This window comes from Bacillus rossius, chromosome 1 (assembly GCF_032445375.1).
Source record: "Bacillus rossius redtenbacheri isolate Brsri chromosome 1, Brsri_v3, whole genome shotgun sequence".
Taxonomy (NCBI): Eukaryota; Metazoa; Arthropoda; class Insecta; order Phasmatodea; family Bacillidae; genus Bacillus; species Bacillus rossius.
In genome coordinates, this window is record NC_086330.1 from 5,795,773 (window position 1) to 5,812,339 (window position 16,567).

A 16,567-nucleotide genomic window follows, 5' to 3' on the forward strand; every position below is an offset into this window, starting at 1 on the left:
TAGTCAATCACCATGGCTGAAGGGCAGTCGGCGCTGGTGCGCATCCGTCTTGCTGAAGGTCGTATTAAGCGAGCCTTTGATCTCGCGCAGATGGTTCCCAGTGATAGCTCAAAAATAAATTTGTTTCGCGCCACAGCGCGCGACCTTCACTGCGTCCGAGAAAGGTTCGATACGGACTTCGTCATCGTTGAAACAACCGCAACGACCGAAGATGGATTCGATGCTGAGGCGCACACCGCACGCTTGGCTGACTTTGAAGAAAAATATTTTGAAGTGATGTCAACATTGGAAGCCATTGAGGAGGTCAAGGTAGTATCACCAGGCACACCCACTACTCAGGTGAGCAAATCTCGTGTGGCTCTTCCAAAAATCTCTCTTCCCAAGTTTGATGGGAGCCCTCAGCAGTGGGCTAATTTCTCTAATTTATTTATCACCCTGGTAGCCAACAATGCTGATATATCATCAGTGGAAAAACTGGCCTACCTCAAGACCGCCCTTAATGGGGAACCACTTGGAATGGTGCAATCTCTGCCGATCTCTGAAGCGAATTACGAGGTCGCGTGGAAGCTTCTTGTTGGCCGCTACGAGAATAAGAGGCTAATTGTCTCAGTCCATGTAGAGGCCCTCTTGAAGGCCCCAATGGCTGCGTCTGACTCACCCAAGGCTCTGCGCAATTTGTTAACCATTGTAAACGAGAACCTCTTGGCCCTTAGGGCACTGGATGTCCCTGTAGACCAATGGGACTTGATTTTGCTCCCTATTTTGTGCAAGCGGTTAGACTCTGTCCTTCAAACACAGTGGGAGCTTACTCAAACCGATGCCCTTCCAACTGTAAAAAACCTTTTGTCCTTTATCGAAACCCATTGTCGGGCCCAGGAAACTGTGACAGCTTCTCGGTCACATGTTCCAGGTGCAGGACCTACACAGTCAAGGAACCAAATGCCAAGCTGGAGACAGGCTCGTCAATCTGTGAAAAGTTTGGTCAGCTCTCCACAATCATGTTGCGTTTGTAACAGTACCCATGTTGTTTTTAAGTGCCCTAAATTCATCAAGAGTAGTCCCAAGGACAGATATAAGATAGCTAAGGAGCACAAATTATGCCTGAATTGCTTGTCACCATCTCACGCATCCAAGGATTGTTCATCATCATCGTGTCGTTATTGTGGATCCAGGCATCATTCTCTGTTGCACTTCGAGCAACAGACAGCCATCAACCCTGGTCCGGGCAAGGATGCTTCAACCACACTCATTGAACCAAACCCTGCAACTGTTGCAGTTGCTGCCGCTCTACCAAGTGAAGCAAGAACAGTGTTATTATCAACAGCACAGGTACACGTGTTTGATTCAAGTGGAACTCCAATGGTCGTGAGGGCTCTGTTGGATACTGCCAGCCAAGCTAGCTTCGTCACAGAGAGCTGTCTTAAAAGATTGAGGCTTACTCGTAGAAGATCTCATCTACCAGTACAAGGTTTAGCTAACACTTCAGTGAATGTGGCTAAGTCATGCGCCTCCATTGTTATGGCACCAGTTGGTAGCACGAGCCCCCAGTTTGCAGTAGATGTATTTGTAATTTCGAGAATCACCTCCAATTTGCCAAGTGCCAAGCTGAGCGCCAGGGTCCGTGGTGCAGTGGCACATTTGAAACTTGCCGACCCTGTATTTGACACCCCTGGTCCTGTTGATCTGTTAATTGGTGCAGAGTTAGTTCCTAGACTCCTTACTGGGGCCAAAATTGACGGTTCTCCCGTAGCTCTGGACTCTGTGCTTGGGTGGATACTGATGGGACAGGTGGACACACAAGTCCCATCATTGACTGCAACATCTTTGTGTATCTCTCTTCTCACTTCACACCCTCCTTTGGATGAGGTAGTAAAAAGGTTCTGGGAATTAGAGGAGTTTCCTGCGACAACACACAAGTCTCCTGAAGATGTCAAATGTGAGGAATGGTTCAGTAAAACTCATCTGAGGTCTGGAGATGGGCGTTACAGTGTATCACTGCCCTTTCGGCAACCTCTTCTGAAATTGGGTGCGTCAAGGCCGCAGGCTCTTAACAGATTTCTTCGTCTTGAAAATCGTCTCAAGTCTGATCCCAAATTGAAGGCCATGTATTCAGAGTTTATGAGTGATTATGTAGCTAGTGGTCACATGGAAGAAGTAACAGAGTCACAGATTCCGTCAGAGTCGTATTATATTCCCCATCACTGTGTGGTTAAACCTGAAAGTTCAACTACAAAACTGAGGGTGGTTTTTGATGCATCCGCCAAGAGCTCTTCAGGTGTTTCGCTGAACGATGCGCTCTTTACTGGCACCCGGCTTCAACGGGACATAGTTGACCTATTGTTGAGTTTTCGTCTGCATGTAGTAGTCTTCACTGGTGACATCAAACAGATGTACAGACAGATAGGTGTACACACTCGTCATCAGGATTATCAGCGCATTGTTTGGAGGTTTAATGATGCTGAACCTGTGAAGGATTATCGTCTCAAGACTGTAACCTATGGTGTCTCTGCAGCACCGTTTCTCGCATTACGTACACTTCAACAATTGGCACAGGATGAAACCGAGCACTTCCCAACTGCATCACAGGTCTTACTTACAGATGTCTACGTTGACGATGTTGTCACTGGATCTAATTCGGTTGATTCTGCCTTGGCCATTCAGAGGGAGCTTATAACACTCCTAGGAAAAGGAGGCTTCAAGCTGCGCAAATTTATGAGCAACCACCAAGCTCTTCTGGATTGGTTGCCAGTGGAGGATATTGAGATCCCACAACCATTTTCATTGGATTCGGACGATTGTGTCATTAAGGTCTTGGGTCTGCAATGGAATCCTGTGTCGGACACATATTCCTACAAGATACAGCCTAGTTCTGGCAATGCCACAAAAAGGACAATCCTGTCAAATCTGGCTAGGATTTTTGATCCTCTTGGGTGGCTCACCCCACTGAGTATGTTTGCAAAGCACCTGATCCAAGTCTTGTGGGCACGGAACCTGGGCTGGGATACTGAACCACCGGATGACATCCTAAGCAACTGGAAGAACTTCAACACTCAGCTGTCACAACTGTCATCAGTTACCATTCCCCGACTGATTCGAGGACAGGCAGGAGGTTCCTACCAGTTGCATGGATTTTCGGACAGCTCCGAAATTGGTTACGCAGCAGTTGTGTACTTGCGCATTGACAACCCTGATGGTACAGTTCTGGTACACTTGCTGATTGCCAAGTCGAAGGTAGCGCCACTCAAGGTTCAGTCGCTGCCTCGCTTAGAACTATGTGGGGCCCTTTTGTTGGCTCGCCTGCTTCACCATGTCATTGATGCCTATGGAGCGACACTGCACTTCAGTTCGGTTACTGCCTGGACTGATTCACAGGTAACTCTTGCCTGGATAAACTCTTCTCCACATGAGTTAAAGACCTTTGTGGCAAACCGGGTTAGTCACATTCAAGAGCTAACTCGTCCAGAATGGTGGAAGCATGTTCGTTCGGAACATAACCCGGCAGACTGTGGATCCCGTGGGCTTCTGCCAGCACAAATTGTATCTCATCCTCTGTGGTGGTCTGGCCCTTCATGGCTGAAGAAGGCTGAGGACCAGTGGCCTGAAGGTATTCCGTGCATTAAGGCTTCTGACGTAATCCTGCTTGAAAGGAAGGTAGTGGCATTGGGAACTTTTATCTCCCCTGGGGACTTGGACACATTATTGGAACGTTTCAGTCGGTTGACAAGGCTGTTGCGTGTTACTGCCTGCTTGTTCAGATTTATCAACAATTGTCGTCATCCACTGGAAGGACGGGCCATAGAAGAGCTGTCATCGAAGGATCTAAACACTGCCCTAGAGTTCTGGATACGTTATGTTCAGTCCATGTGCTATCGAAGTGATTTAATTGCCTTGAAGAAGGATCAAATCACCTCCCCACAACTTCGTAGATTGCTACCGTTCATTGACTCCAAGGGAGTGATTAGGGTGGGCGGCAGACTGTCTCATTCGGATCTGCCCTTTGAGCAGAAGCACCCAGCCCTTCTTCCTAAATCGAATCCCCTGACAAGACTGATCATAGGTCATTACCATGAAGTTAATCAACATCCGGGAATACAAGCACTCCAGGCCATTCTCAGGGAGAAGTTCTGGATTATGGGGGACAAGCGTGCAATCACCAACCTTGTGCACCGTTGTGTGCGTTGTTTTCGTGCATCTCCATCATCAGTTGCTCCGCTGATGGGAAACCTTCCAGCTATGCGGGTTCAGCAGGTAAAACCGTTCTCAAGGTCGGGGGTTGATTACGCTGGTCCATTCTTGATTAAGATGGCCCGTCTTCGCAAGGCTGCTGTGCTGAAAGCATATCTATGCGTGTTTGTCTGTTGCGCAACAAAGGCAGTACATATCGAGCTAGCCTCGGACTTATCGACAGATGTGTTTTTGGCTGCCTATAAACGTTTCATTGCACGTCGAGGACGTTCCTCGGACATCTACAGCGATTGTGGCACCAACTTTGTTGGGGCACGAAATCAGCTCTCCGAACTACAACAACTCCTCACGTCGTCTTCCCATCAAACAACAGTGGCTTCATCGCTCGCACATCTTGGTGTGACTTGGCATTTCAACCCGCCAGCTGCTCCTCACTTTGGGGGTTTATGGGAAGCGGGTGTCAAGTCGTTCAAGTCCCATTTGAGGAGGGTGATAGGAGAGCAGATACTAACGTACGAGGAGTTAAACACAGTATTGGCTCAGGTTGAAGCAGTGTTGAACTCAAGGCCGTTGTGTCCCCTCAGTGCGGATCCCAAGGACTTCACTCCTCTGACCCCAGGCCATTTCCTGACGCTGGAACCGTTAGTGACAATACCCGAACCAGATTTACGTCAGGTAAAAATGAACTGTTTGCATCGCTGGCAGCTTGTATCCCGACTACATCAAAATTTCTGGCATCGCTGGCATCGGGATTACCTGCACACGCTGCAACAACGTAGCAAATGGCAGAAAAGGGCGTCAGGTCTTGCCCCCAACCAGATGGTGCTGGTCAAGGAAGACAGGCTTCCACCTCTGCAATGGCCGCTGGGGCGCATTGTTGATCTTCATCATGGAACGGACGGCGTGGCACGAGTGGCCTCTGTACGCACTGTCACAGGCACTGTCAAACGGCCAGCAGTGAAATTATGCCCGCTCCCCTGTGTCTGTTGAAATCGGTGATTTCAAGGTGGGCGGTATGTTATGTATATTGTATAGTTTCCGTGTAAATAGACCTTGGACATTATAAACATTGTTGGCATTGGTCAACACACTTGAGTTTTGAATCTCGCGCGCCGCGCTGCTGGCGATAGTGGAGCTGCTACTTGGCTGCTGTGAGTTGGCTGCCCTGCTTCCTCCGGAAGTCAGTTGTTCTACAAAGGCATGGTGGTAAGTGGTGCTATCGGGTACTCTTGCTATCTGGCGACATCGGTCGCCAAATTAAATAGTTTTGTGCAATTCGCTGTTTTATAGTCCATTAATGAACATGCAGTCTTGCATGTAGAGTGCTTGATATTTGCAAGCTGCGTCGTAAGTGGTTCTTCCCTGCCGCAGATCCGAGAGAACGACTTCCTGACGTTCGACGCCATGCGGCACGCTGCCCAGTGCGTGGGGCGTGCCATCAGGGGCAAGACCGACTACGGCATCATGATCTTCGCTGACAAGGTACCGTCTTCCCACCCTACTTGTTGCGATCTGTTTTAGTGTGTGTGAACCACACACGAGTAAGGTAATGCTTTATTTAGTAGTTATTCCAAACATTAACAGTAAATTTGATTGCCTACAACTGCCCAGATATATTACATCATGCATTTGCAAGTACAAAAATTTTATAAAAAGTTAAGCACAGTAATGTCTCAAATGGCGTAGCTTGTAAGTTTTAGCCACATTTAGTTTGAAGGAATGATCGTGGAAGTTTTGTTTTGATGGAAACATTGGTGATCAAGTCCTCAAACTTGAGAAGACAACCCAGTACATGGGTCTTTAAGTCTATCATGAGTGACAAAGTTAAACTGAAAAACTCTCTTAAAGGGTTTTTCCTCCAGAATTTTGTGTTGTTGTGTACATTGTTGTCTTATATTCAAATTCTTCATTTCTTAGGAATGATAGTAAAATATATATAAATGCACAATACCAGTAGTTAATTTCTTTGGAAATGGTATTTTTTTTATTTCTTAAAAACTTTGGTCTGTGTGTTTTTTTGCTGATATGTAGATTGACGTCTTCCGGGGCTGGCCTCAGACGATATGTCACCACCCCTCCTCACAGCTTAACCATAAATGTTTCATATACATTGTTAAAGAGTTTGAAATAAAGTTTAAATATATCATAATTTTTAGAGAATTCGTGTGTGTTTAACTTACATCAGCGGTATGACTCGGGTTCGCCTAACGGTACTTGCCGATTTGGCGCAATTGCACCAACGAACCACCTCGGTGGCCATGCCTACCCACTCACTTCGAATCACCACCCAAGGCAGGACCACACTCTGCACTCCAGGGATTTCATCTTGGTATTCACTGACCTCGGTAATTCTGTTTTATAATTATTTTCAAATCATTTGCTAATATCCTCGGAGCCTACTTTGGGGGTACGGCCACTTAATTAAGTACGTTTTTAGCTGCTCGGCGGTATTTGTCAATATCAAGAACCTCTAGTCCGGCCACGAAGTGATCCCGGATAATCCAATAGCCGGTCGTGCCGCAAGGCGTTTCGCCGTGTAACTTTTTATAATAACATGTAGTGAACGGGTGATATGTAGAGAGTACCGCATAATAAATAACAGTCTCACAAACCTCGTGTTGTTCGTATGCATCTGACCACGTGTGTGTGTGTGTGTACGTGACTATTCAGCAACGCGTGGGACGCCTTGAGAGCCCACGTAAGCATCCAGTAGAGCGGGCCAGGTTCTGGTAGTCTTGTAAAGGGGTGAGGGAGAAACGAGTCATGTCCCCACACGGGCGACATCAGGCCTAGAGGACAGAGTCTCCACCGGGCCCATGGCCCCTAGACACGGTGACACTCACTAACTTCACCAACTATTCGGTACTGTATCCTCACCAGCAAAAAAATGGCTTTTCCACCGTGGGGCTAATTTACGATGATAAGCCAGGTCGTGACAAGATCCAGATTCAAATTCAGTAGGTGAGTTTGAGGCACTGTTTGTTAATCTAATGACAAATGCAAATTTGGATTTGTAGGTCGTTTAGTGCAAATCGTCGAAATCAGCAAGTAAAGGAGTGGCTGTGGGAGTGCTGCAGTTGTAAGGTTGAGCGGGAACATGGCTGAGGCCGGCACGCGGTGGTGACTTGTTGCAGAGGTTCTCTCGCGCAGACAAGCGCAGCAAGCTGCCCAAGTGGATCCAGGAGCACCTCAAGGACTCCTACTGCAACCTGTCCACGGAGGAGGCCGTGCAGGTGAGGGGCACTGCAGCCAGTGGTTTCATTTATACAGTTCTCATGCTTGTAAAATATGTTCTTTGTTTCAACGAATTTCTTCCGGAGGACCATACGTATATTAAGAGTCTGGTTTAGTGAATACAACTCTGACAACGAAACGATAGCCGAATACAAAATCAAACGACCCGACTGCACGCGGCCCGCCATCTTGCCGAACTGTTTATAAACAAAAGCCAAAAGGGGCACAAGTAACACTTCACACAACAAGGACATAAGTCACAAAGTCCAAACAAAATACATGTGTTTACAATGATGACATAAGGTAGTAGATCAGGTCTCAAATAAAAATTACATACAAAGCATAGTTTGAAAATAAACAGACATTTATACTTAACTCAATGGAGGTACTAGCATTTAAATAAATAGGTTTATTTTATGCAACCTCCCTCCCCCCCCTCCCCCAACTTGATGTGCCTGGTGACGCCCATGCTTATAAGTGCTGTCCAGTTAGCATCTAACTTGTCTGACGTGTCAGGTTGCCTGATGTGACCATGTTGCTGTGCAGGTCCGAACATGAACCGAAGAAATGACCACGTTTCCGTTCAGTACGTGGCCTGCATTTGCAACGACCTTGGACACTTCTAAGTACCCCTAAACAGATCCCACTCGTGTAACTCGTGAAGGTTTATCTCCACATTCACACACTTTCCTTACAAAATGCCATCCAAACATTTTTGGATTGTAAATTAATAAACGAGTTGTGCTACCTCTGTTCTCAATGCCTCATGTCTTGTATGAAGGTGCAAATTTTCATTACTGAAAAGTTAACTTCATCTTACATACCATATCAGGTTATATGCCAAATGTAACATGCTGGAACCATTCCTTTGGTGATAGAATTTGAGGTCTTGTTTCACCAGCCCACACAAGTATGCATTCTGCAAATTGAAGGAACCCAATATCCTAAATAAACAGAAAATCCATGTTTTTTTGCTACCTCCTCAATCTCGTTATTGCGTGTTAGTTAGGGATGGGCCGGACGATTCCTCGAATCCTCGAATCCCACCGAATCTCTAGTATTCGAAAGATTCGAAATTCGAGGGAAAAGATTTTGGATTCGAGGAAAAATATTGATGTAAATGTAGTACTTTAAAAACTTAAATGCTCACAATTTACTTGGCCTGTTTACGTTTTCTTGGATTACATCCTATTGAGGTACAATAGAACCTCGTTAATACGTGATGGTCGGGACCGAGATAATCACGGATTACAGATTAAAAGCCCGGAAGGTCTTGTCAAGCTTCTCAGACACCGGCGTGCAGGTGGGTTAAGGCCAAGGTAATGTGACATAACATCTCCCGAGGCTTACTGTGCCTTGGCAGCAGATTGATAAAACATAGTAAACTCCCCATGTTAATTGGGACCCGCCAATGCCCGGATAATTGAAATCCTGTAAAAAAAATAAAAATAAACCCGGATAATCCGTTCACTGTAAGGGCCGGCCGTCTTTGAATTAGTGTCTCGGCTTAAAAAAAATACAGCACTGCCTAGCCATTAGTTTACGGTCATTTACAACAGCCGAAGAGAGAAAGATAAGATCGTGCTGACCTTGCACGCCCCCCCCCCCTCCCCCCCTGCCCATCGTACAGCCGAATGCCCTCGCCAGGCGCCTGCCGTGCGTCGGCGGGTGGAAACAAACAAAGGGAGACGGGAAGCAGAAGTCAGGACCTCCCCCTCAAGTTTAAAGAGTGACATATGTGACAGCTGAAAGGGGGGCGAAACAAAGGATCGGTACAAACAGCGTTGCAGAGTTTGGTGGCCCGCGTGACGTTAATTTTAAGCGCTAACAATTTTTACTTCTCTTTTTAACCGTCCCGGATTATCCGATTCCCGAATTAGCGCATCACGGATTAACGAGGTTCTACTGTATTGTACTTTTAATTCGTTATTATATATAAAAAAATTATGAAGCATGTACTGATTTGGGAAAATTACTTTATATACATGAACATGGATGCATTGTCGCTACATTGGCATTAAATAAGGCATAAATCACATATGTATTCTCAGAATATGCTAAAAAATAAAATAAAGCACATTTAGGATCTAGACTAAATATGAATCTTGTTTTTTTTTTTAACATCTTTACCGAGAAATCTGTTACTTAGTAATACAACAATAATGCCGACTTTCATCACAAGTTACAGTCGCACATGTAGTAATAACAATGAAATAATGAATGACAAATTGAATACATTATACAATTATTATTTTAATCGCAATTCAATTTTAAATATTCTGATACACATTCTAATTATGAATTTTTTTAGGACCAAGTTTGGTTTGTGTAGACTACCAACGTTAAAAATGTATTATCTGAGAATTCCATGATGGCCACCCAATGAATTTGTTAGCCAATCATTTTGAGCAACATAAAAAATAACTAATACATATTAATATAAAGAATTTTAATGGGTAAACTAGAGAAAACACCCCGTCACTTTTAACTTCGGGCATATTAATCACTATGCTTTAGTGAGGCTTAATTTTAAAAGACGCACGACAATATTTCTTATGGCCTAAAACCATTGAAGCCAAGATGGCACCTTTCAGTTTCCATTAAATATTTCAGGAAAGTGTTTACCTTCATTTGGGACTTTAAACAAATGTAGAGTTGGTAACTACAAAATATTGTTCCGTCGGATGTTGAATTTCGTTTTCCGATTTCCGTGGATACATGAATCACTGTACTCACAGATAATGCCTGAATGCCTTAAATGCACCAAGTCGGATTCTACAGCAATTGATGAAGTGACCAGATTCTTACGTGATCCTACAGTTAACACAGAAATAAACATTCTCGAATACTGGAAAACTCAGTCTGCGTGTTCACCCAGGCTACATAAACTGTCCAAAAAATATTTGTGTTCACCACCTGCGACTGTTCTCTGAACGTTTGTTCAGCACTGCAGGAAACATATGTGACCAAAAACGGAATCGTCTTGATCCAGACCGTGTCAAAATCCTTGTTTTTTTGTAATAAAATTTTAAAGGGTTAAATAATTCTGCATAATGTTCAATTTTTTCTCTTAACTTATAAATTATTTTATAATTAACCCTTGAGAACTGGATTCGGATTCGAGGGGTGGTTTCGAGGTACTGTTTGGAATTCGGATTCGAGATTCGGATTCGAGAAAAATGGGATTCGAACCATCACTAGTGTTAGTTTACACAAACATGGGTCATTTTAAATATTTTTTTCTGAAACTAATTTTTTTTTATGCCATTCCATAATTCTTATTGTTTTTTATAGCTAGTCGCTTCTTTTCATGTTTTTGGCATTTTCTTGTCTTTTTCTTTGGTTTCACTGTAGGTCTATCTATTTCTCCAGCAGAGACATTAGGAACTTCTTGAGCCTGGAATACCTTAAATCAGCTGAGAAAAATTAAATACCATGATAAAATATCACTCGGCTGATAATACATTTTTAAGGTTTTTTCAGTATAAATAACTGCTTTTAAGTTAAATTTATCTCAGTTATTAGTAACTAATAACCAATTGATAAATTTAACTTAAAAGCTGTTGGGGACTGATAGTAGATTATTTATTTTCTCACCTGAACTGAATCCATCATCAGAAGGGTAATAATCGGTCCCTGAATATGCCAGTATACCCTGCTCACTTATATTATTATCAACACTAAAACGTTACATTTCAAGAAACAAATTGCACAGTCTAGAACATTTCTAACTGTGGCTATTAGTGTAATCAAACCTCACAAATGAACAAGCCAGTCCCTGGCAAACTGGTTTAAGTCTCACTCAGACCACTGTGCCTCTTGAATAGCTGGCAGCTGACTGTCGGCGCTGTGGTCGAACTACGACTTGGTCCATTTTGCTAGGAAGTGCATGTGTCCATGTAGAATACAGATATGTACCAACTTGCTTAATTATGAAAATAATTGACTTATACCTAGAGACAAGATTTTATGATCTATTTTTAGTCCAATTTCAATTTTTAAAAACAGAATTTCTGTGTTAATGTGTTTACTTTTATAAAAGCTGTTTTGTAATTTTATTCTGCTAAAATAGGGGTATAATTTATCTGCTGCATTTTTAGGGTAAAATATAGTGTTTAATAAATTGGTCTAAAATGGATACATTCAGAATAAAAATAAATTAGCATTTATGGTTTGAAATTTATTTAATAAGAGAGGCACAATAAAATTAATTAAATTAATTTTTCTGATCCATATTTTGCCAATTTATATTTTGCCAATTTATTTTCAAACACCAAAAATTAATTTTTTTTATATAATTAGAATTAAGTTTTGGTTAAAAGCTACTTAATTCTAGGGGTGTGCAAATACTCGAAATTGCAAATAGGTATTCGTGCGAATCAAATATTTGATTCGATTCACATTCGAAACCAAATTAGGTATTTGAAAATTTCAAATATTCAAAAGTTTTCGAATGTATTAAAATATTACTTATGTTTGACAAAACGTGTGATACAATAATATGTCGAACCTCGAGAAATCATTTTCCCGAGAGACTTAATGGAAGAAAAAAAAACTGTAAGCGGACCTTTACTTACATCAAATTTTAGGTTAGGTAAATGGGCATACTGAGAACAGTTAAAGCCAATGTAGCGTGAAAATTATTATAAATGCTTACGATTTTAATACAAACTTTACGTGATGTGTAGCATAATTAATTTATTATATTCAGTTGTCCTTAGCACAATTTTTGGGCGAGCCATGTGCCATATAAAAGTGTAAAACTACGTATTTAAAACAATGCCAGCGCATCAGCTTTCAATAATAACCTTTAAAAACTAATGCACACATACTCTTTGGTCACCATTCTATTACCTAATATTACTAATACAAATCTAGAGAATTTTTTTTAACGATAGAAAAGTAAACACAGCTGCCATCATGGCTACAGCAAAAAAGAAAATGTGTCCGTTTGTGGTTATGGCCAGCAGAGCAGCCCATGGCCAGAGAATTGTGTTGCTAGAATTGCTCCAGCGCAATCGCTTTTTAAACTACCGAAAATGTTACGTAAACAATTAGATAAAATTAAAAAGATACAATAAACAAAATTCATTAAAAATTATTTTGCCTTGACACGTTTGATTCCAAAAGACTGAGAACGGAATATTAACCATGCTTACGAGCATTTCTAATAAACAACTCTTCGATATATTGATTGGTAATCGCTTGACTATTTATTGCGGAAAATAAAACTGATACATCAAAGATCTATTTACTTTCATAAACTTTTTTTGCCGTTTTTAATTTTCAGAAGAAGAAGTGAAGTTCAGAACGTTGTTTTTCTGCTTCTGGGAACATTGTCACTTCCAAGAGGCAATGCCGGGATCCAGAACATGTAAAGGAATTGGTCTTTTTGCACTGCAATTTATGTAATGTTGATGGCAAGGTGTAGGCTTGGCTTTTGATGAAGACATTTCTATATTACTGATTTTTTTTTTATTACTAAACCATTAGAAGAGACATAAAAATTTACACGTTACTTGAGTAATAAAAATGTATATAAAGCTAAAGAACATTACTCTTTTAAACAACAATTTATAATATGCTAAATTTTGACTGTAATTATTCAGATTTATACTTAGAACTTAATTAGAAAATATTCGCAAATATTTGCAATTATTTGATTCACATTTGATTTGCATTGAAAAAGTCTCATTCGCACAGCCCTACTTAATTCCATGATAAGACATGCATTTCGGTGTTACGCTGGGTTTTGGACATGCTTTTCGGTGTTATTTTAGTTTTATCACAATTTACCATATAACCTTGTCTCCCTACTTATACCACTTTGCCTTTCCTCCGTCCAACTGTAAGAAACCTATCGTTATTGACCGCATCGTAACATTCGTCATGGATACGATGGTGGAACTGCCCGGTCAGTGCGGCAATGTCGAGGCCGGGTGCCTGAGTCCGTGCAGAGATGCGAGGCGCGGTGCTTGTGTCCGTGCAGAGTTGCGAGGCGCGGTGCTTGTGTCCGTGCAGATCCTGAAGCGCTGGCTGCGGCAGATGGCGCAGCCGTTCAGCCGCGAGGACCAGCTGGGGCTGTCCCTGCTCACGTATGAGCAGCTGCAGTCTGAGGAGATGCAGAAGAAGCTGCAGAAGGCAGCTGAGCAGCTGTGACCGGCTGTGACCGGCCGCTCCGTCCACGTAGGACGGCGCCTGTGTTTTGTATGTTCCTTTTTCTATGTCAAGACAGTAAACTCTTGTTTTTAAAACTACGCTCCAGCTTACTCTCATTCTATATGAGCCGATTCCTCCTGTACGTAATCCTATACGTAATTTTTGTTAACACTTGCCAATATTGGGAGGTTTCCATCTACATCAAAAAATTCGGAACATTCACTTTCAACATTGATAAAAGTGTGTCTAAATTAGTATCAGTAAAACAATATTTTTGATTTAAGATAATACTTGAGTGCTCAATGAACACTCATTAGTTTAAGTGTGGAGTCAGTGCTCTCAGGGAAAAGCAAATACATATTTCAACACTCAATCCGAATTATTAACACTTTCAGGATGATTCTAGTGTGTGATACAAGCAGTGTGTTTCAGTCTGTCAGTCAGCACTTGCATGCTGTACATGAGCAACTACCGTTATTTTACATTGCAGGCACATATTTCAAAATACTTCAACTGCAATCAATTTTATGCGAAGTAAAATTCCAAGCTTTCTTACCATACAGTGTACTAATATTTATGAATGAGTCTTAAAAAAAAAGGGGGTTGTCTGTAAAGTTGGTTTACGGACGATAATTTTACGTGATAACGTCATAAGAAAACATTGATGAAAAATTGCATACTTTTTAATTTTCAAATATTATTTACAGTTTTTGCAAATTTAATTTAAATAATTTGTTTAAATATAATCACGAACAATTAGTTAAAAAGCCCACCTTAATCTGTTTGATATTATAGATGATTTTCTCGCACGGTGGTTGGCCGGTTCTTGCACGTTCTGCTCAGGCGGAACGTGTCAATTTTTCGCGCGTGCAGCTGGCGTTCATCGATTTATAAATTGTTATCACATCAAAAAAGTCAGACAGGCACAGTTGATAGTTCATGATTTGTTAGTCTTGAAGAAAAATTAAAATAGTAAAATTGTAAGCATTATACAGTAAAACCTTTTTGTTGCGACCCCATTTATTGTGACCACCTCTCTATTACAACCCGATTTCGAGGAACCGTGAAAAAATTGCCGAAAATCCGAAGAAAATCGGACAGAAAATAAGTTTCTTGTGGTGAGTAGCGTGTTACTGCGTTTCTCTTGCAGAGTGCCGACTTGTTTTAACTGCCGCAGCGATGTTTATTTTGACAGCTCAAGCATTTATCTTTTCCGGTGGGTTGATAGAAAGAGGTCGTTTCACCCAGCATTTGGCCGTTTTATGCTTTGTTTGGTGACAGCAGCTTGATTTTATTCGGTATATTCCTTTTCATTCTGTTTATACGACCGAATTTTGAGGAACCGTGAAAAAATTTGAGCAGATAAAAGTCGAAAATTTGAGTAAAATCGGCTGAAAAACAAGTCTGTTACACTTTGTTGGGCGCTGTGTGTTCACATTTATCTTGGCGAGCGCTGTACTGTAAGCAGGCAGGCATACAAAATACGGCTAAAAATAGATACCACCCCTCTAGACTGTCCACGCTAGCCAATACTGGTAAACTGCGCGCATCACCTGATAGCATCTGCGCGCGCTTCTATTGCCGTCCCTGTCCCGTGCCGAAGTATTAGGTGCTTCAAGTGTGCGTGAGAGATAGAGATAAAGAAGGCTGGCGACCAGCATCATTAGCTAGCGAGAGAGTGACGGTAAATGTCGACCTTCAATACTTCCACTTGCTGCAGGGCTCGCTCTCTTAAATGGACACGCTGCACTGTGTTGAAATTTTTTTTCTCGGCAACGGGAGCTCCAATATTGCTTTCTAGGGTATAGTTTTTTTTCGGGAGACATCATGCTATTTAAATACTGTAATATGAATTTAAAAAGTTGTCATTTTTACACCATAGACTATTTTATTATGAAATCTATACGAACAAAGGCGATTTTTTATGTATTTGGGGGGGGGGGGGGGGGTTGAAATGAACTGAATATTTCGGAAAACATCTATTACGACCCCCCCCCCTCCCCATTACGACCCTATTCCTGGGAACCGTGAGGGGTTGTTTCAGAGAGGTTTGACTGTAATAGTATATTCATCCATTTGCATAGGCAGACAAATGATATGATATGGCTTTGATTATAAGACAAAATCGAACTTATGGTGCCTTCAATTTATTATGAGATTACCTCAAGTGTAAAGTATACCTAGACTAAAAAGGGTATCTCAAATATAAGACAATCTTGATTACAATGCGATCTCACTTGTAAGATCTTAAATATTTTAAGACTTCTTAATTCTAAATTACCTATTAAAATTTCTCTTTGGCCAAGCTCACAAATTAAATATTTTCTACTTTTTATTGTATTCACTGAATTTATATGATTTCTAAATTTGGTATTGGAAAAAAATGTTACTTCATTAAAAATACTAGTGGTGCACCGATATGACTTTACCGATTACCGATTATGAGAGCAATAATCGGGAGATACCGATACAGTTACCGATTATAATGAAGAAATTTTTTTAAGTGTAATAATGCACACAAAATTTTTTTTATTCCCATGTGAATTTAATAACAAGATTAGGTAAAATTGAGAATACAGTTATAATAACAGTATAAAAATATATAAAATACACTATTAAGTTTTTGCAACGTGTAAATTAAATTAACTTCTATTTATATTTGTTATTGTAAACAACTTGAACTACAATCTAATAATTGTAATTTACAATGGGTAAGTTTTTGTTGCGGAAAACTAGCATTATTATTGACTATCAGATCACATAAGGTTGCATCAAGAAATTACAGTTTAACAATGTAAACATGCTGCTTTACTTTGTTCACTTGAGTTTATAGAAAAATGTTTCCACACTTCACTTTTTTCTCCCTACTCGCCATCTCACTATAATTATATAAAAATGACTAAAAACCAATTCTAGCACATGTGATTTTATTTATGTTGACTGAATATATATAAAATTATAAATACTTTTTCACTTTTTACGTCACATA

The 16,567-nt window shown here is 41.2% G+C and overlaps 1 protein-coding gene across 1 annotated transcript in view; it reads left to right on the forward strand.

Moving 5' to 3' along the window:
- The window catches only part of LOC134531483 (general transcription and DNA repair factor IIH helicase subunit XPD), a 49,709-nt gene extending 36,033 nt beyond the window's left edge, over positions 1 to 13,676 (forward strand). Inside the window, exons 13-15 of the mRNA XM_063367196.1 lie at positions 5,557 to 5,667; positions 7,320 to 7,418; positions 13,441 to 13,676. Coding sequence (XP_063223266.1) covers positions 5,557 to 5,667; positions 7,320 to 7,418; positions 13,441 to 13,578 — 348 coding nt within the window. The 3' untranslated portion in view covers positions 13,579 to 13,676. The remainder of the gene's footprint in view (positions 1 to 5,556; positions 5,668 to 7,319; positions 7,419 to 13,440) is intronic.
- Positions 13,677 to 16,567: the final 2,891 nt, after the last annotated feature.